The sequence below is a fragment of the Dreissena polymorpha genome, chromosome 16 (assembly GCF_020536995.1).
Source record: "Dreissena polymorpha isolate Duluth1 chromosome 16, UMN_Dpol_1.0, whole genome shotgun sequence".
Taxonomy (NCBI): domain Eukaryota; kingdom Metazoa; phylum Mollusca; class Bivalvia; order Myida; family Dreissenidae; genus Dreissena; species Dreissena polymorpha.
In genome coordinates, this window is record NC_068370.1 from 41,003,706 (window position 1) to 41,031,507 (window position 27,802).

The following is a 27,802-nucleotide window of genomic DNA, read 5'->3' on the forward strand; positions in this document are numbered from 1 at the left end:
TAACCCATTTATGCCTAGTGGACTCTCCCATCCTTCTAAATTGGATCAATTTATTTCCAAAATAAGGGATGTCCAGTATATTTATTTCTATATTTAGAATATTTTATTACAGAAATTCCTTTTAGCAAACAGCGTAGACCCAGATGAGACGCCGCGTCATGCGGTGTCTCATCTGGGTCTACGCTGTTGGCCAAGGCCTTTTTTCTAGACGCTAGGCATAAATGGGTTAAATGGGCATGTTATATTGGAAAACTATTACTGAGAAAAATGGGATGTACGCTTGTTCCAGACTATTATCTGTACCTATGTTCCTTTTTAAAATCAATGAATGAAGCTTTTGTATTCAGAAACAAACGATAACTAGCCGAAGTGGAACATAAATTTACCGTATGAATAAGATTATTATAGGCGACTGGATATCAACAGCGTGTATTATTCAGTGCCCCTCAATGAATATTGCATAACAAGAATAGACACGTATTGCGGTTTCAATGATATCACACATTTTGAATTATGGGGAATTAAAGATACTATACATCTGTAATCCTAAAAACTGAGATTGTTATATTGTAATTCATACAGAAAGACATTACAATGCATTTTAAAACAGAGCATTTGATTTGGATGTTAGTTTTCTGTTTATTTTCATACATAACAGCATCAACTGAATTGTGTATGCCTTTAGTTATACACCTTGTGTGTATCAAACACATATCACTATACCCTACACAAATGAAAACATGATATTCAATAGCACATACGCATTTATTGTTTATATTATGGTATTATTAGTATTCTTAACAATCGCTGTAAACTCGTTGATAAAAAGGGGTTTGTAAGTTTCAATTCATTGGTATGATATTCAGTTTGATAATGATATGCTTATGTATAACGTTACCGTATAATTATGCTGGAAAATGAATGTTATAACATATAATGCATGTCGTTTTATTAACTCACATCAACAGTGTCATAATTTAATAAAGTAGTAATGATTTTCTCTCTTTACCCATATCTGAGGACCTATTCTCCACATCCGTAAAATTATATTGTCTCAAACGCATAAAATAATCAACAGCTTTCCAAAGTGCCATTATCGGAGAAATCACACTTCCAATGAAAAAGTACAGAAACTGTTCGAATGAAAAACGGTTGTTGTTTGGCAACGGTGCTTTCTCAGAACACGACTCATATATGTATGATACATTATGAATTGGTAGTCTTTCGAGCTAACACAAAGTCCTTAACGGCGTGCCTGTCGCGTTGTAACAGCAGCATCACAGCACACACAAAAGTGTTCTCACGAAACACAAGAAGTTGCCACTTTGAATACACTGTGATGATAAGTCATTTACAATAATACACCATATGCGTTTTCGTACCGGTGCAAAACACTACACAATAATAAAGTAAACTATTTTGGAAAAAGTGGGTGCAATAAAACAACCTTAAATAAGAGTAAAATGCTTTTGTTTTTAAAAATTACGACAAGGCTGTTAATTTTATTCTGAACCCATTTATGATTAGCGTCTAGAAAAGAGGCCTTGGCAAACAGCGTAGACCCAGATGAGACGCCGCATGATGCGGCGTCTCATCAGGGTCTTCGCTGTTTGCTTAAAGGAATTTCTGTAATAAATATTCTAAATATAGAAATAAATATACTAGACATCCCAATTTTGGAAATAAATTGAATCAATTTAGAAGGATGGGAGAGTCGACAAGGCATAAATAGGTTAAATTTTAAGAAGCAATTAATGGAAGGCACAAGATTTAAAGTTTTTCAGTTAGTCACCAGTTGCTAGCAAAATTGATCTGTTAAGAGACTTTATTTTGCGTTTTACCCGGTAGTTTGCATACATTTTTCTAACATAACATTATAACAGCGGTATAATGCATAATGTTTTTTAATAATTCATTGTTTTTGTTAGGATTTAAGAATTTGAGCAGTGTAATGTTAAAGTGTGATACTCTTCATCTAAACATGTGTTAATGTGTAAACCAAAATACAATAAAACTAAGTCCTCGTTTAGCAGACATGTTAGTAACAAGACTCACTTAAATAATTACTTCACAACATGCAAAATCATCTGAAAATCTGCCATTAAGATGAACGATCAAACCGCAAATAAGTGTTTGGTGTAAATAACATGTTAATTGCAAATGTATTTATGGCTAAACACTCGTAAAGATCCCCATTTGAAAACATGTACAAGAGATACAATGTTAATGACAACATTGCCTTATTACAGCACGTGGTGCATGACGAAAGTTAACGTTCTGAGTAATTAAAACGGTGAAAATAATCATTGAAGTTTATCGATATTTACTTAAACTTGTTATTTGTTCAATTAAATATTGCCGATTGATAGCAATCCGATAAAACCTGTTGAATTAGTTAGCATTAATTTTAATGCACCCGGTAATTCTGGATACATGCTTGAATAAAACCATCCGCTGGATTGTTATATTGATCAATTCTGTTACTCATCAACACTCTGTTTAGTAAATTTGCGTAAGTTTGCATTTCGTTAGTTTTAAAACAATACATACCATCTGTTATGAAGAATTTTTGTTCAAGCTATGAACAAGACCCTAAAAGAATTACAACAATAATATTTAACATGACTAAAAAAGTAAGTCTTCAACGTTTTCATATAAACATGACAGCTTTACTTGAGTTTTGCAGTGGAATACTGTACTTGAAAACAAACTACTGAGTGCTAAACAATATGTTGTTTTTCTCCGGCTAAGAGTAATCACTGTTTGTATATATGAATTATGTGTTAATGATAAATCATGTCGAGTTAACCCATTTATGTCTAGTGGACTCTCCCATCTTTCTAAATTAGATCAATTTATTTCCAAAATTAGGGATGTCTAGTATATTACTTTCTATATTTAAAATATTTCTTACAGAAATTCCTTTAAGCAAACAGCGTAGACCCAGATGAGACGCCGCATCATGTGGCGTCTCATCTGGGTCTACGCTGTTTGCCAAGGCATTTTTTCTAGACGCTAGGCATAAATGGGTTAAAGTATCATCGTGAAACGTTGCATGTGTGTTGTTTTATTATCAAACATATATGTTGGCAACGATTCTTTTGTTAATAAAATGCGTTGTAACATCCTCAGTTGTGATTATTTTAACCGATAATCAAACGAAGCTGAGCTCTGAGAGCAATATTTAATATACTGGATGTATACATAAACAAACCCGTAGAGAGCTTTTAAAGATTATGTTCGATAAACATTTTTCTGTTTTTTGACGGAAAGAAAAGCGACATGTTTACGGAAGCGTATATGGTACACCCCAATAATATGGTCATGCCGGATCAATTTACATCGACTTACTTTGTAATAACATAGTATGTTGATATAGTTTTGTAGATTTTTCCCACTTAATTTTAGTTTCCATAACGAAATTAAGTTAAAATCTCGACGTAAATGTTTCCGGCTTCTCCTGAAAAAATATTTGGTCGACATGATCTAAGTCGACAAATCAACATATTTTTTGGCGTCATGCTCTTGTGAAAATGACTTGCCATCATAGTTTTAGTCGACACGATGTGTTATTTTTTACGCCATTACACCTTTTTCGTATCATTTCGTCATAGAATACGGTACACCCCAATAATATGGTCATGCCGGATTAGTTTATATCGACTAACAGTGAAATAACATGGTAAGTCGCCATAGTTTTGAAGCTTTTTCCCTCTTAATTTTACTCGCCAAAACGACATTAAGTTTAAGTCTAGACGTAAATGTTTCCGGCTTTTCCCGAAAAGATATTTGGTCGACATTATCTAAGTCGACAAATCAATATAATTGTTTGCGTCATGCTCTTGTGAAAATGACTTGCCATCATAGTTTTAGTCGACACGATGAGTTATTTTTTACGCCATGACACCTTTTTCATATCATGCCGTCATAGAATATTAACATCATCACAGCATCAGGGTGTACCATATACGCTTCCATACATTTTGCATCACAATGAATGTGAGGTGAATGTGTTTAACCAAAGGCTTAATGTTTGTTTTGGTTTACAGGAAAACGGTCTGACCCCGTTGATGATCGCCGCCAAGGAGAACAAGCTCGTCATCGTTGAACGGCTCCTGGACCTAGGTGTCAACGTGAACGACAGGGCAAACGTAAGCCTAGCATTGTAAACGTTATGTAAAAAATATCACTCGAAGTAAAAAAATAAATTTTGCAGGATTAAGTCATACCTTGCCATATGTATGCCCTCAGATTCAGACGGGAAAATGTTCATTTTCAAATGTTCGTCCGTTCGTTCGTATGTACCTAAATAGCATTGTTACTTAAGTATTGATACTTTATACAATCATATTGCCAGCATGTGAGTTACCGTTATTGCTTATATTGGTTCAGTTTTAATGTACATGTTACGGTCCCGTTTGTGATCTTGCGCATCTAAATGTATTGGTTTATTTCATTGTTCGACATTCATGGAGTTTTGCGACAAACGAATAATGTGAGGGCATCAAAGTCTATTTTAAAATAACTAAGTTCTGAGTGATATGCATTTTAAATCATGCCATTTCTTAAATCATTTGTTGAAATAATTGAGTATAATGTTAAAACTACCTTGTACTTACTTCAACGGTTTTACATCTTAGCATCAGTTATGCGCTAACAAATGCTTAACGCGTTCCACTTTTACAAATTCTAATTTAGTTTGTATTTTACTTATTATTGTGAGTGGGGCGGGGTTTACAATACTTAAAGTTGTATGTTCCACTAATGTTTAGCCTTATTGTCATCATATAGATTTCAGATTTACATGAACATTCAACAATATTTACCGAGTAAGTTTGTATATATTTGCCTATTTAAAATAAAAATATACGTATGTCTAGTATTGGCACAATAACGTAAATGGTTGTTGTTTGTAGAATTGAGTAATTAAGTAAATATGTTTCTTTCTTTGTGCATGGCTCACTAGATAGTAACGAACAATTGACATAGCGTTAACAATTTGGTATAAGTGGTTGGACAATCGTTTTGAGCTCTTGCATTAGTAAGAAAAAAATATTATCACAATTTTTCTAATACAAAGTATGCAAAAGCAAGATATATACAGAACATCGACAGTCCTATTGAGACTATGTAGACACAAATGTATTTGTAGAATCCGTACGTGATGTGTATGTGAAAGATCATTACAACGCTCTTGGAGCAGGAATCGAACTACGCTTTAAACATAAAGTTTTAAAACAATAAAGGCCCCGCCTATCTTAATATGCATCAGCTTGTATGTCTTTGTAAGAATAGGCTTTCATCTGTTTTATTATATACCTGTTTAATGCTTTTAACAAAATACAGGCTGTATCAATCGTTGAAATAAAAAATCCCGTATTACGCCACTCGCTGTTTCCAATTCCGCATTACCATACTAGCCGGACTACTTCGACCCATTTAATAACGTCACATTACGTGCACCGAAAATATAAATATTTTATATTACGAAATATATTACGTAGTACATCGTGTGACGTCATTTCTGTGACGAAACACAATAGTTTTATCTAAACTCTATGGAATTTAAGGACACGTCGGCCGTGTTTTGTTTTAACAGTAAACTATTTGTTAAAAACATCGAACGAATTCAAAACGTATTTTGGAGTGTGTGTTTATCATGCATAAATGTATATTTCGATAGGAATACAATAAAATAGTGTGGTTTAAACTAAGTTTCGATAAAGACATGGAGGCTAGAAGTGGAAGTGCATATTGTTACAACGTTTTTGTTATAAACATCGGATTACAGTTGTCAACTTAATTGTTATAAACATTGGATTAACGATGGCATTAATAAAGGTACGCGTGTCGGAAACCTGTGTTTTCCCGGTTCGAATGTTTACACGTTAATTTACATAAACTGTATTCATACGCGTCTTAAATTAACTATGGCGTACCGTTTTAGTCATTGTTTTGCCAGTTTTGTTAAAGTGAAAAATACAATAATGTACTGTTTCCGTTAGTTGTTGTATATATAATAAAAGGAATATTACGCTAGTCGATTGTTCAAAGAGTTTGTATCACTCTCGTGGCTTGTGCTATTTCGCATCACACTCGAGGCTCCGCCTCTCGTGTGATACGTCATCACACAAGCCACTCGAGTGATACAAACTCTTGGAACAATTGACTAGCGTAATATTCCGTATGTATGTTCTATACTTCATGTAGCACGCATCAATTTGCTATATGCTTGATTGATTAAATATGTCTCTTTCTTCACCAGGACGGACGGACGGCTATCCACTATGCTGCGGCCTACGCCAAGGATGACGTCGTTCGTACGCTTCTTAACCGGAAGGCGGACATCACATTAACTGGAGGCGTAATTATCGATAGAATCTTACAATCATTTATGCACGTTTTGTACGCAAGAATCGGTTACTATGTATAAATCTGTGATTGAAAATCCACACAGTCTCCGAAGCAGAAAACTCCCATTAAATATGGTTATGTTCAAAACGGAAAGTTATGCCGATTTCAATGCACGATGCAATGTGAAGATTAAACCCAATATCTTAAACAATAAAAATTCATTCGGATTCGATGTATGGCAAGTTGCCTTTTGCGATCATTCAATGTCGCCTGTCACAAGCTATTCAAGATATTGACTTGACATAAAAAGCTATAGATTTGCAATAGTATTGACAAGTTTGACAGTTTTCATGCCATAATAAAATACAATTTCTGGATGAGGCTCGATTTTACAATTACAAAAATCATTTTGTTATTCATTAATATATTCCATTCAAATTAAAAGTTGTTGAACATTTGGTTTTTCTTATAACTTACAGATTTGGTTTACATATATTGAAAAAGCGATTTCCACATAATTTAATTAAGACAAACATTTAAGCTATTAATGATGAAAATTTTCAAACGATGATTTACTTTATGTCTTTAAAATGGAATTTTTGCTATCAATGACTACATTTCGAATAATCACGACTTATTTATTAACAGAGTGATAAAACATGCTCTATTTGTATCGTTTCAGTCGAAAGACGAACTTCCGCTCCATGTAGCATGCGCGCGCAACAATGGGGCGATGACGGTGGTGCAACAGCTTTTGCGCGCGCAGATAAAGGATCAAAGACTCGTGATGGACAAGGTTAACGGTTACTGCAGCATTAAAATGTTGAACATTTTATCTAATACGAATAAACAGATGGACTTATTCGCAATATGATTATAAAGACCTAGTTGTCATTGCCTACCGTGACAAAGACAAAACAAAGACTAAGACAAACACTAGATCTGAGAAAAAAAAGTAAAACACTAATACTGATACTTAACCTAAAACTGAGGCTAAAACTTTAACTGACACTAGGACTAATACAATAAACTTAGACTAAAACTTGAACTGAGACTAAGACTAATACTTAAACTGAGACTAAAACTTTGACTGAGAATTAGACAAACTCTTTAAAGTCTCTTTAAAAGTATAACGCTCAAAATCAACGAAAATTTCGTAGAGTATTTCGTAAAATAAAGTTAACACCTAAACAATCAGTTTTCTTTATAGCAAAAGCCACAGTTTCAACGCTAGATGTGGTATGATTACATAGATTTTTGTAGATACAAAATGCTCGTTTTTATTTTTTTGTGGACACAATTAATTCCGTTTTAATTTCCCGCGACTATATCTATTCTTACGACACACGAACACCATGTTAGTGTTCATGTGTCGTATGAATAGATATCGCTTCGGGAATTTAAAAAGGAATAACAAAGAGCATTTTGTATCTACAAACATCTATTTACCAGACCATCTGGCGTTGAAACTTCGGCAATTGCCATAAGGAACACTGATTTGTTATTGGTTAAGTTTATTTTACGAAATATTGCAAGAACTTTTCGTTGATTTTAAGTAGAAATGTTACTTTAACTGATACTAACACTTACACTGACACTAACAATAAAACTGAGACTAAAACTATAACGGAGGCTTAAACTTTAACTGGAACACAAGTACTGATACTAAACCTACAACTTAGGCTAAAATTTTAACTAAGACTAAGACTAACACTCAAACTGAGACTCAAACTAAAACTGAGCTTAATTAAGACAATCTCTTAAAATGAGACTTACACTAAAACTGAGATTAAAACCTAAACTGAGACTAAGATACTCGTTAACTGATGCTTACACTAAACCTGAGACTAATACTCAAACTGATGCTTACACTAAACCTGAGACTAAGATACTCGTTAACTGATGCTTACACTAAACCTGAGACTAATACTCAAACTGATGCTTACACTAAACCTGAGACTTAAACTGAAGCTAAGACTGAGGATAAGGCTAAGACTAAGAATTAAAAATGTTGTTATGGTTAATGGTTTATGAATGTGTATCGTTTACAGTTCGTTTTGTATTACATTATCTTTATTTGAATGAAGTACGTGTTTGTCTTTTAGTATATGACATGTTTATAGTAAACCTTTCATATAATACAAAATGCATGGAAATGAAAGTGTTTTCGTTTCGATGATTATGATTCATATCCCGTAATCCATGGGTAAACAATTTTCCAGAGTGGCGCTATACCACTGTTCCTGGCTGCGGAAGTGGGCAACGTGTCGGTGTGTCGGGAACTGCTGACTTCCACTGTGGAGGCACAGCTGAGTGCACAGAGAAAGGTTTGACTCAATATTTAAAACCGCGCCGTGCGTACATGGACGTCAGGTCATCTCCCAACAGTGTAGCTCCACATATGCCTCTGCATCCATAGTTTCTGATGACGCGTCGTAATGTCGTCCAATGAGGCCTTGTCGAGCTTTTAAGCGGAAATGGTAGCTCCAGACCCGTCTGCGCTATTATTGGTTAAAGGCTTAGCGTGCCGCAAATCCGTTTATTTTCTTTAAGATTATGACTTTGATAAAGATATTGAAATACCGGGGTACTGTCGATATGTTTCTAATACACTAAGTGTTAAATGAAAACAAATTTCAATTTTTCTGTTTGATCGTCACTGAAACCTTAAACAAAATTTGTGTTATTCCTGTTTTTATAATTCTGAAATGAATAAGATAATAATAAGTCTTGGTGAAAGTGAATACATATTTTGTTTAAGAACGTTCCTTTCTATGGCTCACCAAAGGGGTCGAAACTTTAACTTCAGCTGCAACAGAAAAAAATGCTGCTCGAGCAGCATTTTTACTGATGCGGCAGTAAAATCCTGGTCGACCAGCATTTATTTTTAGATTACGGTATCAGCCAATCAGATTCAGATTACACATAGGCATAAATCATGTAACGTTGGAGCAATTGATCAACCAATTTTGCATGTTCCTACGTGGCTTATAGATTTTAAAGCTTAATTATTATTTTATGAACAACTACGAAAAAGTATGAGAATTAATAATAATTGATTAAAACACAGATTATGAGTTTGTTGCAGTGTTTCTCATATTATTGTCAGGTCTATTTCGTTTCCGTAGAGGTAGCTTATTTCGTCTGTTTGTAAGCTCAAATTGGATTGGCTGACGGGTTCAAGGGCTTATTCTAAAAGTAAATGCTGGTCGAGCTGGATTTGTCTGCTGCAGCAGAAAAAAATGCTGCTCGGGCAGGAATTTTGCTGGTCGAGCAGCATTAAAAAAAGTGTGTCGAAAAATGTCATTACTTGCTATATTTAAACCACGAAACGGTAGAGCTCAAACCGTATATTGATACAAGAACAGCTTAAAGAAAGAAAAAGAAGTATTTTTTAACTTTGCTCGAACTGCTGTCCTTTGGATTAAAAGCACTCTTCCGTGTGGACTGTTATAGAGATGTATTAAATGCCCGATTAAAATGACCCACAAATAATTACAAACTTAAACAAAAACAACGTAAACATTTCAAATTATTCCATCGTTTTGCATTTTGTTCGCTTGATATATTTATCATTTTCAAATCTAGGAATTTATAAACGACAACGTATCAGTCCACGCCATTTGGGGTTTAGCGCTCCCTACTTTTTACAGTATTCTTTTTTTTTTTTTTGAAATGTGACACGAATTCTGAAATTTTCATGTTTGCAACATGTGGATAAGTCCCTATAACCTATATCTGGCTTTAAACTATTTAAATGTTAACAAATGCCTCTTCAAATACAAATTTAATTTGAAATGTGATATCATTTTTTTCTTCAGGACAATGGTGACGGAGCTCTTCACATTGCGTGCCGGAGGCGTGATATGGAGCTCGCAAGATTACTCGTGGAATCTGGGGCAATTGTCGACATGCAAAACGTATGTAGTCTGCAGATGTACGCTAGAACTTTGGTAAAAAGGGTATCATCTCGTATTGTACTCTTTGAGGTTTTGGTGATGTTGAAGATGTTATTTTGTTGTTGTCATTTCTGTTGTTTGTTTGAAAACGAATGAAATTAAGAAATAATGACAATATATCAAACTTAATTCAATTTTAAACATATTCTTATTAAAGTGGAAATTGTCATCAATTTTGATCCAATTTAGCTCAATTAATTTTTCCTTCCGAAATTCCGAGTTAATTAAAACATATTATAGTTAATCCTTAATTATAAAGTATTTCTTGCAATCAAAAATAGTGTTTAATGTACTAAAAAAAATATCACTGGGTTCACATAATTAAACTATTTTCCGAAGCCAGAAGAGAAAATTTCCAAAACCTCCATCAATGGAAACGACTCGAAATTAATTGTATCAATTGTTCACTCACGTGATTGTCTCGCGAACATACTTTCTACGCTCTCTCTGATTTATGATTGTTATTTATTGCTGTATGCTTTAAATGAACATTCCCTCGATTAAGCTGCCCATTAATATTTAATAATAAAACTGTTTGAAGTCATAATTTAGTATACATTAGAAAATACATTGAGTTCACGACGGCTGATTACCTCGTATTAAATTGTGTTTTATTCCTAGCCGTTCTATTTTAAATAATTTAAAATAACTTTAAATGATATCATAAAATAAGTTGTCATTTGCTGTTTTTACGGTTTTATTTGAAGCTGGTTTTACCTACTCGCTTCTGAATCCGCTGGACTACGCCATAAACATATAGTTACATATAGTTACACCTGGTTTTATTGCAACGAACTGAGTAATTATTAATCGTGATCTATTGTTTTATTGTTGTTCTACTATACACAAAGCACAAATATAGGAATTGATACAGACATTCCTATGACACTGACAATCATTCGAAGATTTGAAGAGCAAATAAAATATTCAGATATTTCTTTACGCTTAGATTAATAATCGACATTTGTCTATGATTTATTTCGAACAGATAATGCCAATCAATTATATTCCCATTTCCTAATACTTCGTCATGAGGAAAGTAATTTAATGGCGGAAGACACTAATTGACTTTCATGTTATCTAAAGGTCGTGTCAAGTTGGCTATAAATCAATTCATTATGCTCATTCCTAAAAACCTTTAAGGAATTCTGTTAAATATTCTTGATAAAGAATAAATGTTTAGGTACAACACATATATTTACTGGATGTGTCTGTTCTAGGCAAGCATAAACGCTTTGCGTTGTTTCTCCATTAATGACATAGTTTGAAAAATGCAAACGCTACTGTATGCATTATATAAATTATCTACATCTATAAATTATCGCTTAACAAATTTTACAACTTCATTTTTAGTATTGCCCTTTAAGTATTCAGTGATGGATCTTTCATAAGTGACTGCAAATTCGGTTAACAAATACTCCCATACATTCCAAAACATATGTTGTAGTTTTTCTTTTGAAAAAAAAACGACAAATTAAAATTATCAAAATAAAAATGATAGAGTTACAATAACACGCTGTTTTTTAACGGAATGGCATTACATTAAATGTTACCTGTATCCCTTCACTCTTTACCTAAACACACGGGAGAAAATGCACTTAGGACAGCGAAGGGAGAAATATCATGAAGTGTTATCCATCTTAGAAAAATACTTATGAGCCTCGCTATGGAAAAATGGTGCTTAATGCATGTAGGTATGCAGTCAACACAGGCTAATCAGGGACGACACAACCTGCTATAATGGAATTTTTCGTTTAAAGGAAGTTTTTTTCCAAACGAAAATCCATTCTACGGGAAAGTGTCGTCCACGGTAAGCCTGTGCGAACTGCACCGGCTCATATGGAACAACACTGTACGCACATTTATTCAACCACGTTTTCCAATATCGAATCTCAACTGATTTCTTAATATTTTATCATTCCATATGAAGCACGAAGGCCAAACGGCGTTGCACATTGCAGCGTTTGAGGGAGACGAGCCGATGCTGAAGTACTTACTCCTAAATAAGGCCAGCCCGTATATGTCTGACAAGGTATATGTATGTCAATATTTTGACCGATTGCATGTGTCAGTAAGTAATATCACCAACGATTAGCAAGTGACAGGGGGTACTGATGATAATTTACAGAGGTATTTGTGGTATTCTTAATACTTGTTAATACTTACATTTTGTGAGAAAGTATTTAATTATGAACCTAGCTCTGGGCAACCCGCGCTTAATGCACGTCCGAAAAGTGTCGTCCCCGATTAGCCTGATTAGTCCGGTTTGTTAGTCCAAATATGTAATACATCAAACAGTTTGACCAGGTGAACGTCCTTTAAAGCACAAGCAAACGAGACGGCTCAAGGTGTATAACTCTTAGACGCTGCATTCATTTTATGGAGTTGCCTCCCATAGAAATTAGATGCGCACATAAAACGGGAAAAATCAGCGATCTTTGGAAGAGTTGATAAATATTAGTTTTATACTGTTGACCGTGTTCATCATTTGTGAATGAAGAAATATAATGAAAAATATCAATATGAAAACAATAACGTAGCATAGGAAAACCAATGAGTTGGAGGTATGCATATATGAGTCTTCAAAAACTTGAGCCTCGCTCTCGGAAAACCGGGCTTAATGAATGTGCGTTAACTGTCGTCGGACAGGCTAATCAGGGACGACACTTTCTGCATGGACTTGGTTTTCGAACAGACTTCCTTATATATTTCCATAACAGCGGGCAGTGTTGTCCCTTATAAGCCTGTGCGGATTACACAGGCCAGGGATGATCATTTACGCACATGCATTAAGCCCTGTTTTCCACGAGCGCGGCTCAATTGTAATGTTACTACAATGTTAACGAACATGTACCCCAGGTCATGCATTGCATTTAATGAGTCGAGTTACTTCCCTTTGCAGCTGGATCGCAGTCCTGTGCACATAGCAGCCGAGCGCGGTCACACCCACATTGTGGACCAGTTACTAGACAAGTTCAAGTCGTCGCTGTCCGCTCGCACCAAGGACGGTAACACTCTTATGCATATTGCCTCAACGTTTGGTCACCCCGAGACCGCGCTGGCGTTCCTCAAGAAAGGCGTGCCACTGTATATGCCAAATAAGGTTCGTACGCTGTTGGTTTTGTTGTCGTGTTTCCATGTGGGATTCCTTGTGCAAGTCCGTCATTTCTGTCTTTAAAGGACTAACCACTTTAGCCACGTTTGATCAAAGACAAGGATTGTTAACATTGTATCGACTATGTAACCTGTTTTAATCGTCCCGCTCTGCTGTATTGGTAGGACTTTATAGCTAAAAAAACTTTCGTAAGGCCATTGTGTCAAATCTGGCCAGGCCCCGGGGTCAGGTGGTTTATAGAGACGTGTTTAAGTAACAAAATTATCAATGATATCTTTTGAAGCCACACGTCTCAGGGCTCTATAATTTGGTGTGTAACATCAGATACAAGTAGTTGTCCTGGAAAAAAACGCATGTTGAAGTAATTCCCCTGTTGCCAATACAGGCAATATCTAAGTGGTTGAAGTCTAAGTACACATATAGACTTTATTGGCAAAATAGTTATAAACATTTTGTTTTCTGAAACGTGAATGTCCAGATGTGTACTATATGGAAGGTAAAATCATTTTATATCGTCATTTAGTTTGTTCAAATCATGCCTATGTGGTCAAAATCGACCACGCTCGCGGATTATAAACGTTTATATAGGCTTATATAACCTGAACAAAATTAAAATGTTCTGCTTTAAACCAAAACTCTCTAATATTATCTTATGTTTTGTAACAGTTTCTAATGGTCCTTTCAGTTTAATCTTTAAGTGCAAAACTGGCCATGCATGTGGCGAATGGTTTATAGCCGTTTTTGAAACCACAAGGCTCATAGTGGTATCATTTGATAAATAACATCATATAATTTCCTTATATAAAGTTGTATCGAATCATGCACCCAGGGTCGAACGAGTTTCACTCTGGAAATCACGTGGCTTTATATACAGAAAGATAGAGAAAAACAAATGAAACCGTTTCTTCACTGAAACCGCAAGGCATAGAGGTTTAATATTGTTAATTCATATCACTTAGTGGTTGTTCATAAAGTTTGACCCAAGATTAATTTTAAACTGACCACGACTCTTTTTATAAAAATGCTTGTTGTGTATTATGTGTTTTCTTGTATAACAATTCTTTGGTAAAACGTTGACGCACATACCCATCGATTTTTTTATTTAATAAACGTCAGCTGTACAAATGTATATTAAATATGACAACTTTTAATTTATAAATGTCTGTCAGCGAAGCTTTCTGACAACGCTGTGTTTCTCGGTTGTTTGAATATCAATTTGTTTGGCCAACCGTGCTTTCGAAACAATAATCTCGTGCTATATGGCATGAACAACGTGTTGAATAGTATTCGTTTACGTTTTTGTGGTTATTAATTATTTAAGCCTGCTTTTGTTCAATTTATACAATGCAACATTGCATTATTCAACAGATAATATGAAAGCTTTCGAACATTTATTTTCTAAATAATTACGCGCGCCTTCCTTCGTAGTAACTTTTCTTTCAAATCTCAAGTAATTTCTGTAATGATAAACAGTTTTCGTGCTTTGCATACACGGTGATAACTGAATTGGATCGGATTTACCCGGTGCATATGAATTATTCGCATAAAAGTTGAACATAATCATTGTTGAGTTTGTGGTATTTTTGGAAATGTGTGCAATATTCAAAGTAACAAAATCTAAGGCATTGAATGAAGTAGTACATACGCTATGATAGTTTTACGATGCAACAATACGATGGATAAATTTTATCAAGCAATGTCTTTAACGCCTTTATGGTCACTGATGGAAACGGTTTGCGTTGGCGCAACATTTACAAAATACACATAGTCAATGAGCTTTCTTTACACAAGAAGTCATCGTTTGTGTGCATTGGTGGAACGAAAGCATGTCTGTTTTATGACTATTTTAGAAATGAATAAAATTTAAAAAAAAATAAGTCATTAATTAGATTTTTTAACGGCGGAAATATGTTAAATGTTTCTATTTGCTCAAGATGAACAAATCTTGTAGCATACTGATGTCATTGCATGTATGAGTATGTATTTTAAAAAGACACCGTACGATATAATCCTCAAGTTACCAATATCCCTTTCCCACGACTGATTCTGTACACTTTGACACGATGCAGTCTGGGGCGCTATGCCTCCACGCGGCGGCCATGAAGGGTCACACTTCCGTCGTCAAGGCGCTACTCATGAAGGGCACTCCAGTGGACTCAAGGACTAGGGTACTTTTCACCTTGATCTTCATTCAGATATAAAAAATAACTATTCAGTCTTTTGTTTAATGGTTCTAGCTCACTCATTAAATCTCTCGACCCTTTGCATATTTTCTGTGTGTTGATAATTTAGTTATAGTGTTTCTCATACAATCAATACTTTTTCATAATATAGCGTTCTTGTATTTAGGTTTAAAGTGTTTTTGTTTAAAAACTTATACATGAAAATTTGGCCCGAACAATTTTTTAGAAAAATCGGAACGCTTTAGTATCGTTTTGTTGGCTGTGCATTACATTTAATCCATTTATGCCTAGCGTCTAGAAAAAAGGCCTAGGAAAACAGCGTAGACCCAGATGAGACGCCGCATGATACGGCCTCTCATCAGGGTCTGCGCTGTTTGCTTAAAGGACTTTCCGTAAGAAATATTCTAAATATAGAAATAACAAGGGCTGTTTGTAAAACATGCATGCCCCCCATATGGGCTGTCCGTTGTAGTGGCAGCCATTGTGTGAATACGATTTTTGTCACTGTGACCTTGACCTTTGACCTAGTTACCTGAAAATCAATAGGGGTCATCTGCGGGTCACGATCAATGTACCTATGAAGTGTCATGATCCTAGGCAAAAGCATTCTTGAGTTATCATCCGAAAATCATTTTACTATTTCGGGTCACCGTGACCTTGACCTTTGACCTTGTGACCTCAAAATCAATAGGGGTCATTTGCAAGTCATGATCAATCTACCTATGAAGTTTCATGATCCTAGGCCTATGCGTTCTTGAGTTATCATCTGAAAACCATTTTACTATTTCGGGTCACCGTGACCTTGACCTTGACCTAGTGACCTCAAAATCAATAGGGGTCATCTGCGAGTCATGATCAATCTACCCATGAAGTTTCATGATCCTAGGCGTATGCGTTCTTGAGTTATCATCCGGAAACCATTTTACTATTTCGGGTCACCGTGACCTTGACCTTTGACCTAGTGACCTCAAAATCAATAGGGGTTATCTGCAAGTCATGATCAATCTACCCGTGAAGTTTCATGATCATAGGCGTATGCGTTCTTGAGTTATCATTCAAAAACCATTTTACTATTTCTGGTCACCGTGACCTTGACCTTTGACCTAGTGACCTCAAAATCAATAGGGGTCATCTGCAAGTCATGATCAATCTACCCATGAAGTCTCATGATCCTAGGCGTATGCGTTCTTGAGTTATCGTTCAAAAACCATTTTACTATTTCTGGTCACCGTGACCTTGACCTTTGACCTAGTGAATTCAAAATCAATAGAGGTCATCTGCGAGTCATGATCAATGTACCTATGAAGTTTCATGATCCTAGGCCCAAGCGTTCTTGGGTTATCGTCTGACATCCACCTGGTGGACGGACCGACAGACCGACAGACAGACCGACCGACCGACAGACCGACATAAGCAAAGCAATATACCCCCTCTTCTTCGAAGGGGGGCATAAATATACTAGACATCCCTAATTTTGGAAATAAATTGATCCAATTTAGACTGACGGGAGAGTCCAATAGGCATGAATGGGTTAATTAAAGATAGGTATACCAAACTTGTTGAGATATTGGTCCGAAAACTATAAGTAAGATTCATGTATGTTTGGGTACTTTTTTCATATGACATGTTGTTTCGAATGCACTTTTGTAATAAACAAGTAACAATTACATTTTTTCATTGTTTTCATTTAATTAAACACATCTTATTTTCTGCTATGCGTAATCTGGTGAAAAATAAGCTGTCAGCTCATTATGATTTGTGAGCCGTTCAATACTTCATGACATCGCGCCTTGCAGGAAGGCTACACTGCACTCCACCTAGCGACTGAATTCTGCAAACCACAAAGCGTGCAGCTGTTGCTGGGATACGGAGCGCAGGTCGAAGCAAAGGGTGGAAAGGTAATGACAATTATTTCAATATATAGCTCGCTTCATGAAGAATGTGATTGATTGTTTATTTCCAAGAGTAACAGTCATGTTTTGAGAAAACTATTTCAATTCACGATGACATGAGACATGAATTGGATCGTTTCTCATATTTCTAGAGTATTACACAATAAAATAATAATGAAAATATTAAAAGTAAACATATCTAACAGTCTTTGAAAATACCATATACATTGTATTTATAAAGCAGTTTACCACTTACACTTTTTCCTATCTTTAATATAACGCACGCTCTCTTTGTACGCTTACAAACTGCTTGCGTTTACGCAAACACTAATGCACCAAAATTGCTTACAAACCTTTTTCCAAACGCACACATACCACGTGCTTTCACATCATACTAGACCATAACAAATGCGATGCCTTAAAACATGTACACAATTCACGGATGTGCCGCTTGCTTTACCACGTACGTGTCTAGGCCCTAGAGACCCCGCTGCATATCGCAGCCCGGACCAAGGAAGGCGAGAAGTGTGCTGAGATGCTGCTTAAGAGTGGCGCTGATGTGAACGCTACTAAACAGGTAACGCGTCAGGAAAGTATAGAAATGAGCCTCGATCTGTAAAAACGGGGTTTAACCCATTTATGCCTAGTGAACTCTCCCATCCTTCTAAACTGGATCAATTTATTTCCAAAATTAGGGATGTCTAGTATATTTATTTCTATATTTAGATTATTTTTTACAGAAACTCGTTTAAGCAAACAGCGCAGACCCAGATGAGACGTCGCATCATGCGGCGTCTCATCTGGGTCTACGCTGTTTGCCAAGGCCTTTTTCTAGACGCTAGGCATAAATGGGTTTATGTATGTGGGTATAGTTTCGTCCCAGATTAGCCATACCGGTCCGCGTGGGCTGATCAGGGACTTCATATTCCGCTTTCATTGTATGTTTTTCAAAGGGAAGATCCCGTTTTTGCGGAAAGTCTCGTCACTGATAAGCCTGTGCGGACTACACAGGCTAATCTTGGACAACACTTTGCAAGCAATCATTAAACCCCGTTTTACGAGAGCGACCATCAAATTGATGTTTACAGAAATTAGTTTTTATGGTAAATTCATATATTTTGCAGTGTGTAAGATAGAGGACCAATGTACAATATTTGCAAATAAATCACAAAATAATAATTTTTATCATCATGACAGCTTTTACCGGTACTCTGTATTTTGAAGACTAAACATAGTTTTGTAATATCCATGTCATTATATGTATTGTATCCATTATACGAGTATGAATAACCTTTGTCTGAACACATGCTTTGTCAAACTAATCAACCTTATTGTTGCTATCACTTTTAAAAGTGCATCTTAACACAAAGCACCGTGTCATTCGCTGATAACTTGGTCGTGCGTCGTGGGTTAGTCACATTAATGTAGAATTGTAATGAAGATCATTTACGAAAAACTAAATTTATAATGTATATCTTCTGAACGATTTTCCATCCAGGCTATGTGTGTTTGTTTGATGCTCATGATCATAGAAAAAATATTTTTTCACGAGTGGCGCAAATATCATTTTCTATGATCACTCGTGAATTACAATCGATATTCCACCAAATCGAACACATATCCTCTATGTATTTTGTAGAATGGCGAGACCGCCCTGCACGTGGCGGCAAGGAGCGGTCAGCTGCACGTACTCGCGGACCTACTGGAGGACGGAGCGGATCCGACCGCATTCTCTCAGGTGCAATCATATAACGTACCGTTGTAATATCGCTAACATGCATTATTCGAGAGCAGTCGCTGAATACCAGTGCACATAAATTTAGATATGAATGATTTGAGCCCAACGTATTTCCGCCCCTAAGCGGGAGAAACGCCCCTGCCTACTGGTACGTTCCTACCATCTACGGGTCACCAGGAAAAACATTCTTCACGTTAGCATTATAAAGTTACAAAGGCATTTCAAATATTAAGGCCTCGCTCTGTGAAAAAGGGGTTTTGGGCATGTGCGTAAAGTGTCGTCCCATATTAGACGACACTTTCCGCTTAGACTAAAAAGTCCATACATGCGGAAAGTTTCGTCCCAGCTTAGCCTTTGCGGACTGCACAGTTAAATCTAGGACGAAACCTTTCCCAGGGTGCGGCTCAAATATTTCTTTTTTCCAGGCTGGTGAGACTCCCCTGCACATGGCAGTCCGTCACTGCCACCTGGAGGTCGCCAGGGAGATCCTTCAGCACGTGAGCAACCGGAAGTCCAAAATAGACGCGTTCATGCTGGTCAACCAACCAAACTACGTAAGTGTTTCAAAATTCTTTGCCTTGGAAGTTATATATATTTGTTTCTTAGCAATATGTTTGTATTTCACAATCAATGTATTCTTTCTTTATTGGAACGAAAAAATGGCACAGCCTTGGTTAAGTTTTATGTACAGTGGCGGAAATATTTCTTTGAGTATGCGGTGATTCCGGACTGTAACGAAAATTGTTTATCTCACCTCATCGAAAAATATTTATGATATTATATTTACTTCGTAGACCTTTCCGAGTCTATGTTTGTATAGATGACGTAATTAAACATGCAACAACAAAAACAAGTATTGGAAGTCGTTAAGTGTCGTTAGTTGTCGCAAAATTTAAAGTGGCCTATCATACAAACGTAAAAAGATGAAAGTAGACGATGAATTGTAGCATCACTACGAGTGCGTATTTTTAGGCGACTCCTCGATTTCCAAAGAAGTAAACACACTACAAAAGCACATGTCTAATCCAAACGCAAATGAATCAAACTAGAATAATTGCATCGAAACCGTAGAGCCTATAGATAATTTTATATTTTAAAAAAATCAATTGAACCTAGTTCTGGCATAACTCGGATTAACGCGTGTGCGTAAAGTGTCGTCCCAGATTAGCATTGGCAGTCCACTTAAGCGATACTTTCCGCCTGAACTGGATTTTCGTCAAGAAGAGACTTCCATAAGAGCGGAAATTGTCATCCCGGATGCGCCTGTGTGGACTGCACAGGCTTATCTGGCGCGACATTTTGCGCACATGCACGAAAGCCAGTTTTGACAGAACGAGAATAAATTGAAGACACAAAACCAGTTTTTCCTTGTCTAAATAGTTGTAATGGTTGAGTGTATTGTCAGGAAGGGGAGACGCCGGTGCACTACGCGGCAGGGCTGCAGAAGGCGTTGGCCCATGACGAGTTTGAGGACACGGACATCATGAGACTGCTCCTCGAGTACAACGGAGATGTCAACATACACACCAAAATGGTATGAGTAGCATTTTGGGAAAACAGGATTTAATGCATGTGCGTAAAGTGCGATCCCAGATTAGCCTGTTAAGTCAACGCGTGATTTTGAATTCTATATTTACTATTCATTCAAACATGCGCTGATGGAAATATTAATTCTCACTCTTCCTGGACTTGCGTTATAACATCAAGAACACACGCAGCAACAATATAAGTTTAATTGTGATTTTATTAAATTGGTGTTTTATACTGTGTATGTGGGAAATAATACAAGAGAGCGTTACGAAATGAGGAGCCTATGTACTGTCGGCTGTAGTGGGTGGTAAGGTTGTAGTAAAAACAGTAAATCTTCTTACACATACAATGACTGCACATGCCGTTTGAAGTAGAACTGAATGAATACACTTCTTGTCATTTACACGTTAAGACGTACGAGACGGCACTACACTACGCGGCACGCTCTGGGAACGATGACGTCATGTTGGAGATGGTCAAACACATCGGCTCCAAGAACATCCAAAACGCTGTCAACAGGCAGGCTAAGGTATCGTAGTGTGTTTACATACGAGCCTCGCTCTGGGAGGACGGGGTTTAATCTGTGTACGAAAAGTGTTGTCCCAGATTAGCCTGTGCACTACGTACGGGCTTATCAGGGGCAACGTTTTCTATTTTATGGTATTTTTTTTGAAAGGAGGCCCGTGACGACACTTTACGAATGGGAATTTAACCCCGATTTCTCAGAGCGCAGCACATATTGTTTTGCTTCAATTTCAAAGAGCGTACTTACACTGGTAACTCAATACCCTTACATACTCTTACCTTAGGTTCTAATTCTTCAAAATTTAAAACAATTTTCATAAATACACGTTTCACCTTTTTCAGAACGGGTGGTCTCCCCTGTTGGTCGCCAGCGAGCAAGGTCATCTAGAGGTCGTCAAAATCCTGCTGAATCATCATGCGCGAGTCGATGTGTTTGACGAGGTAATATGAACGAACACAATTCTTGCTGGGGTTTTTTCTCGAATGATAATTTAAAGGAAAAACTTTCTAATATAGCATGTCGCTTTGTAAAAAAAAATGGAATAGTGGTATTATAGAAGTAAAGAGAAAGATATGTTGCAAATAAATATGAAATGGAGATTAATTCTGCTTTTTATCTGACTTATCTGAAATATCTCTTATATGTTTATATTGTTAAAATATCTTTGTATTTTTAATACGCAATTTAAAGAGAGTGTGTTTAAGATTGAAGTTTTGGAAGATGAGTAAAGTGTGAATGGTTGTAGAGTTGTCACGCCTGGCAAGTTATTGAAGATGAGAATCTTCGTAACGTTGATCATGCACAAATAAAAATTACAATTATGTATCTTTATTAAAATAACGTGTGCTCGTAATGTCAAGGCGCATGGAAAGGCGGCGCTCCACCTAGCGGCGGAGAGCGGTCACGACAAAGTGGCGGACATACTACTCTGGCGCAAGGCGTACGTGAATGCCAAGTCCAAGTCGGGCATCACACCCCTCCACCTGGCCGCCCAAAACGGCTACAACACCCTAGTCACTTTGCTCATCGAGACACACAAGGCAACAATAGATGCTTTGTCTTTGGTGAGTTATTCTGCGACGCAATATGAAGTCGATCGCTTCGTTATTGGTTGCAATGGAAAATAAAGTACGGTCCATAAAGTAAGAAAGTATTTAACTGATTTTATTTCGTACGTCAGTTGAGCTACTAAAATAGAACGAGTTCTTATGACACATTTGCATTATTTACAAGCTTGAAAATCAAATTTTGATTCCATATGTGCGTATATCACATTTATTTTAGCCGTGCTCTGTGAAAAGGGGGTTAAATGTATGTGCGTAAAGTGTCGTTCTAGATAAGCATGTGCAGTCCGCAGACAGTCAAAGACGACACTTTCCGCCTAAACTAGTTTTTTGCTAACAAGAGACGTTCTTTAAACAGAAAATATCATAAAAACGGAAAGTGTCGTCCTTTATTAGCCTGTGCGGACTGCACAAGCTAATATGGAATGACACTTTATGCACATGCATTAAACCCCCTTATCACAGAGCACGGCCCATTTGTTATTGCCGTTTTTGAAACTCAGACACAGAAGACGCCGTTGCATATGGCGGCTCAGCATGGACAACTCGATGTCTGTAGCACGCTGCTTAAACTCAAGGCAGATGCAAATGCAGTCGATGAGGTATACGTTGTCTGTGAATGATTTATTTTAAATGATTTGGGTGTGTGTTTTTAAAGTGACTATACGGTGAACCGTTGTTTATTTTATAAATTTCCGAATAAAAACAAAAATTATTTGGAATCCAATAAGACAGAAATAAATGCTTTCGTAGCTTGGCGGAAGATATATCTTATGTCGACGTTTATTATCATACATTATTGTAATACCCTGTATCCGAATACTATACACGTCCGAAATATGTACACTTAAGAATGCCTTACCTGTTTAACTTTAATAATCCAAATTTTCCTTGTTGTTATCTGGTTTAACAACCATTATCAAATGTTTGTTAAATCCAGTTAATGCTTTCTCCATTATTGAATATCCATTACTTGTAATTTGAATCGCCAGCATTGAATCGAACGCGGGTTAAATGTTCCAAAATGTCCGCCATTTGCAATGTCGAAGGTTATGACATAGCAAGTTAATTCTACGCGAATAAGTTATATCTTATCGAAGAAATGTGTTTTCCCAATGTTTATGTGTAGTATTATGACCTGTTAACTGTTTTATTGTTACAATGTTACTTATACAGTTAGTAGTCCTGTCAGATATTAATGCTGGTGGGGAACTATTTCAAGTATTTTCGCGCAATGCTTTCGCATTGCTTTCGCTATGTGTTAGATGAAATATTATTATTATGATTGAGAAATGTAATGAAAGCATTGTATAGTTATGCATAATATTTTCTGAGCTTTTTATTGATGTAATGCTTTCTTGTTAGACTTGCAATGCTGTTAATGCAAATGTTGTTAATGTTGCTTAAACCGTTTTACATAGTTAAATACTTTCATGAAAGTCTGGCTCTGATTGGTCGCCAGCAACGCCCAGCCTCAGCAACTGCTTATAAATAGAGCTGTGGTTGATGATGAAGTCAGTCGTAACTCACTAGTCAGTAGTGACTTGACCCAGAATAGTCGCTCATTACTTAACAACCCATTTAAGATGTCAAAAGCCAACAAAGGTAAACACTAACATATACGACTCACTTACCTACGTTTAATCTACATCTGTACGTCATAGTTCTGACTAGTTCTAACTGACATTTTGCATCTGCATTAAATACTATTTAGAATAACTATAAAGAGTGACGACTGATTTCATCGCTTTATTTAATCTGAACTGCTGTTCAAATAGTTAATATCATACTTGTTGTTTAATTAACCACTCATAGTACTGTTTATATGGCAAACGTTAAGCTTCTGCCCTAATAAATAAATAGTTACAGAAACCATCCTGACTTCTTTTTAATGCGTTTGAGTTCTGAATAAATAAAATGCAACATCATCGATACCGCTCGGCTTACATTATGTTTTGTATGGGCAAGGATAAAGTTTATTTAATGGACACCAACAAGAACGTGCAGTTTTAATTTGTGTTTGTATTTGTTCCTTACTTGTGTGTCATGCCTTACGACAGTAAATGAATCATCAATTCCTGCAGCACGTGCAAACTCCGCTCCACCTGGCGGCCGAAAACGACCATTCAGACGTTGTCAAGCTATTCCTGAAACACCGTCCGGAGTTGGTCACCATGGCCAATACGGTAAACACGTGACATAAAACTTGGGGAATGTATAAAGCTTTTTTGGCGACTCTTTAACATTTAGCAATTAAACATGCAAGTAATATGGCCAAGTATATTGCAGTATATAACAATATAACATTTAAAAACCCTTATTAACCAAGTAATATGTTTATATGTTATATCAAATGCAATATCCATGCATGGTTTATAAAGGCTGTATACCGACGAATACATAAATAATATTATATGTTGATTACATAAGTTTATACCAAATAGTGTGTAAATAACACTATATATGATGTTTTTTGTTATCATTACTGTACTTAATAATGATAAGATCATACAAATATTTTGAATGACACAATGGACCTCTTATAACTAAACTGCTAAATGCAGAAGGAACATATTTAATAACACTTCTTTATAACCCGAATGTGTTTGAAATAAATGATATTCGTTCTTGTAAATATATTTGCCAACATCAAATGATTTCTTCTTAATGTTTTGTATATTTCCGTAACGAAATTCGTTAGAGACGTGTACTTAAACCTATAGCTCATTATGTTATTTGTTTACGAGATAATCTAATGAGTTTTGCTTATTTCGAATCCGTATATGTATACCGTTTGTATATAAACTATTCAGCTTTTCAAAACGCCGGTTAGCAAAATATAATGTACACTCGAGTGTGTTTCATAAAAAAAACTACATACAAGAATTAAAAAATATACAAGTACACACAAACCAAAGACGCCTGTATTTTATGTCTTTGCCCAAACCAATATCATATGCTCACTATGTTGCATTTTGAAAGTACAAAAAGAAGCAAGATCGCATAGAATCTAGTCGTTTATGGTAAATTTGCATTGATATGATGCGTATGTTTCATTTTTAACAAAAAAAAAATAGTTATTTAATTCCGATTTGTTAGTGCTGTTTTACGCAAGAAATGGTATATTCATGAAAAATATAATTGTTTATTATTTATGGCTTATTTGTGTAGGATGAGGTATAACCTGTTGAGATTGTTAAGTATCACGATCCCTGTAAAATACCAAAACGCCCGACCCCCTACCATGCACGATGACCCGACCTTTGATGTAGTGCAAACACATAGCTAGACACGAATGACTTTATTTGCAGTGATCTGCCCTTAGAGGTGTACCGTAGCATAGCATTCGCCTGCTGTCTTTTTGTCATAGTTTTCTCTCTCTTCCCATCGTTCGTAGAGGGGGCATTTGTAGTACACATATTTATGTATATATCATTATGTGAACTGGGATATACGCGTTTTTGTTTTAATAACAATGTTAGATTATCCTCTGTATTCGGTATAGTTTTAAACCTTCAATATTTGCTTTGTTTTCAATCCATCAACACACCATACAATATGTATCGATTTTAACCATAAAACGAAAATATCGCATGACAAAATGTAGTTGATTAATACATTTGTCACTTTACTTTGAGTAATTGAATTCTTATCTTCGATTCCATTACTCATACTTTGCATACAATATCTTCATGCTGTGCATTTGCCCTAAATGGAAGACTTGTACGTGCTAACAAAAATGTCTTTCCTGATTATCATTCATATAATAGTCATGTTTTCAGATAATTCATAAGTTTTATTTGAACTTATCTAGTAACAAATGTATAAGCGTCTCAATATCAAAATAGCTCATTTTCATTAATGTCACATTCAGACAACAAATGATGTTTGTAGCGCACTCTCGACATGTTGTCTATTGTTCGCTTTGTTATTGCAGTAACCTCATCAATATTTAAAGTCTCTATAACGCTCAAAATCAACGAAAATTCCGTAAGGTATTTCGAAAAATAAAGTTAGCACCTAAACAATCAGTGTTCCTTATAGCAATAGCCACAATTTCAACGCTAGTTGTGGTATGATTACATAGATTTTTATAGATACAAAATGCTCGTTTTTATTTATTTGTGACACAATTAATTCCATTTTAATTTCCCGCGAATATATATATATTCATACTACACACAATTACCATGTAAGTGTTTATGTGTCGTATGAATAAATATCGTTGCGGGAAAATAAAATGGAAAAACACAACGAGCATTTTGTATCTTCAAATATCTATTTTACCAGACAACATCTGGCGTTGAAATTTCGGCAATTACCATAAGGAACACTGATTTTTAATTGGTTAAGTTTATTTTACAAAATATTGTACGAAATTTTCGTTGATTGTGAGTGGTAATGTTACTACATTAATTAATGTCCAAACATTAATTACATGTATTTGTTTGCGAAAGTTTTTGTATCCATACAATACAAAAACATTAACATTGCAATACATGCTACCTTGTGACGATGTTTCCCTCCCCTCAGAACGGTATGACGATTGCCCACATTGCAGCCGCTAAAGGCAGCGTCGGGGTGCTTAAGGAACTCATGAAGTTTAACAAGGCCGTCGTGACTTCTGCAAGAAATAGGGTAAGACATGAATTAGCTTTTTGCCAACAACAGTGTTAGAATTGACAAGTTCTTTATTGCAAGTGAACAATTTAACTGGTAAGTTGATACTCATATCAACTTAAATCATATTGTTAAATACTAGTATAGTTTGATAACAGCAGATTGAAAACGTACGACCAGTATATCTGATTTTTGAATTTGCATTCATTTTCTAAAGAATTTTTCATAACCTACTCATAGAATATTTGTTTATCATTTTGTTGTTGCACGTTTTTCCATAAATTTAAATACCACAATGTTTTTGCTCCAACAAGTTTTCTCTCAAATACATTTGAAGCTCGACTATGGTACTTATTTCATTAACTGAGTCGCGTTCTGAGAAAACTGGGTATAATGTATGTGCGTAAAGTGTCGTCCCAGATTAGCCTGTGCAGTTCGCACAGGCTAATCAGGGACGACACTTTCCGCTTTTATGGTATTTTTAGTTACAAGGAAGTCCCTCCTTACCGAAAATCAAGTTTAGTCGGAAAGTGTCGTCCCTGATTAGCCTGTGCGGATTACACAGGCTTATCTGGGAATACACTTTAAGCCTATGCATTAAGCCCAGTTTTCTCAGAACAAGGCTCAATTAGTGCTTTATTCACAAGTTGACTTGCCCGTTTATACATTTTGCCCTAACCGCCCGAACTATTCTCTATTACCTTACACGCTGCAGACGAACGAATCCACCGCCCTCCATCTTGCCGCAGAGGGCGGATATAAAGAAGTTGTGGAGACGCTCATTGAAGCCGGAGCAAATCCAAAAGACGAAAATGGGGTAC

General features: G+C 36.0%; 1 protein-coding gene across 1 annotated transcript in view; it reads left to right on the forward strand.

Annotated features, from left to right (window-relative positions):
* Positions 1–2,621: 2,621 nt before the first annotated feature.
* LOC127861785 (ankyrin-3-like) overlaps positions 2,622–27,802 on the forward strand; it is a 35,225-nt gene continuing 10,044 nt past the window's right edge. The window contains exons 1-21 of the mRNA XM_052400466.1: positions 2,622–2,633; positions 4,050–4,151; positions 6,266–6,364; positions 7,037–7,150; positions 8,577–8,681; positions 10,176–10,274; positions 12,244–12,345; positions 13,216–13,416; positions 15,498–15,596; positions 17,408–17,509; positions 17,979–18,080; positions 19,143–19,241; positions 19,667–19,795; positions 20,647–20,775; positions 21,184–21,300; positions 21,639–21,737; positions 22,158–22,361; positions 22,865–22,963; positions 24,446–24,547; positions 26,895–26,999; positions 27,697–27,798. Coding sequence (XP_052256426.1) covers positions 2,622–2,633; positions 4,050–4,151; positions 6,266–6,364; positions 7,037–7,150; positions 8,577–8,681; positions 10,176–10,274; positions 12,244–12,345; positions 13,216–13,416; positions 15,498–15,596; positions 17,408–17,509; positions 17,979–18,080; positions 19,143–19,241; positions 19,667–19,795; positions 20,647–20,775; positions 21,184–21,300; positions 21,639–21,737; positions 22,158–22,361; positions 22,865–22,963; positions 24,446–24,547; positions 26,895–26,999; positions 27,697–27,798 — 2,322 coding nt within the window. The remainder of the gene's footprint in view (positions 2,634–4,049; positions 4,152–6,265; positions 6,365–7,036; positions 7,151–8,576; positions 8,682–10,175; positions 10,275–12,243; positions 12,346–13,215; positions 13,417–15,497; positions 15,597–17,407; positions 17,510–17,978; positions 18,081–19,142; positions 19,242–19,666; positions 19,796–20,646; positions 20,776–21,183; positions 21,301–21,638; positions 21,738–22,157; positions 22,362–22,864; positions 22,964–24,445; positions 24,548–26,894; positions 27,000–27,696; positions 27,799–27,802) is intronic.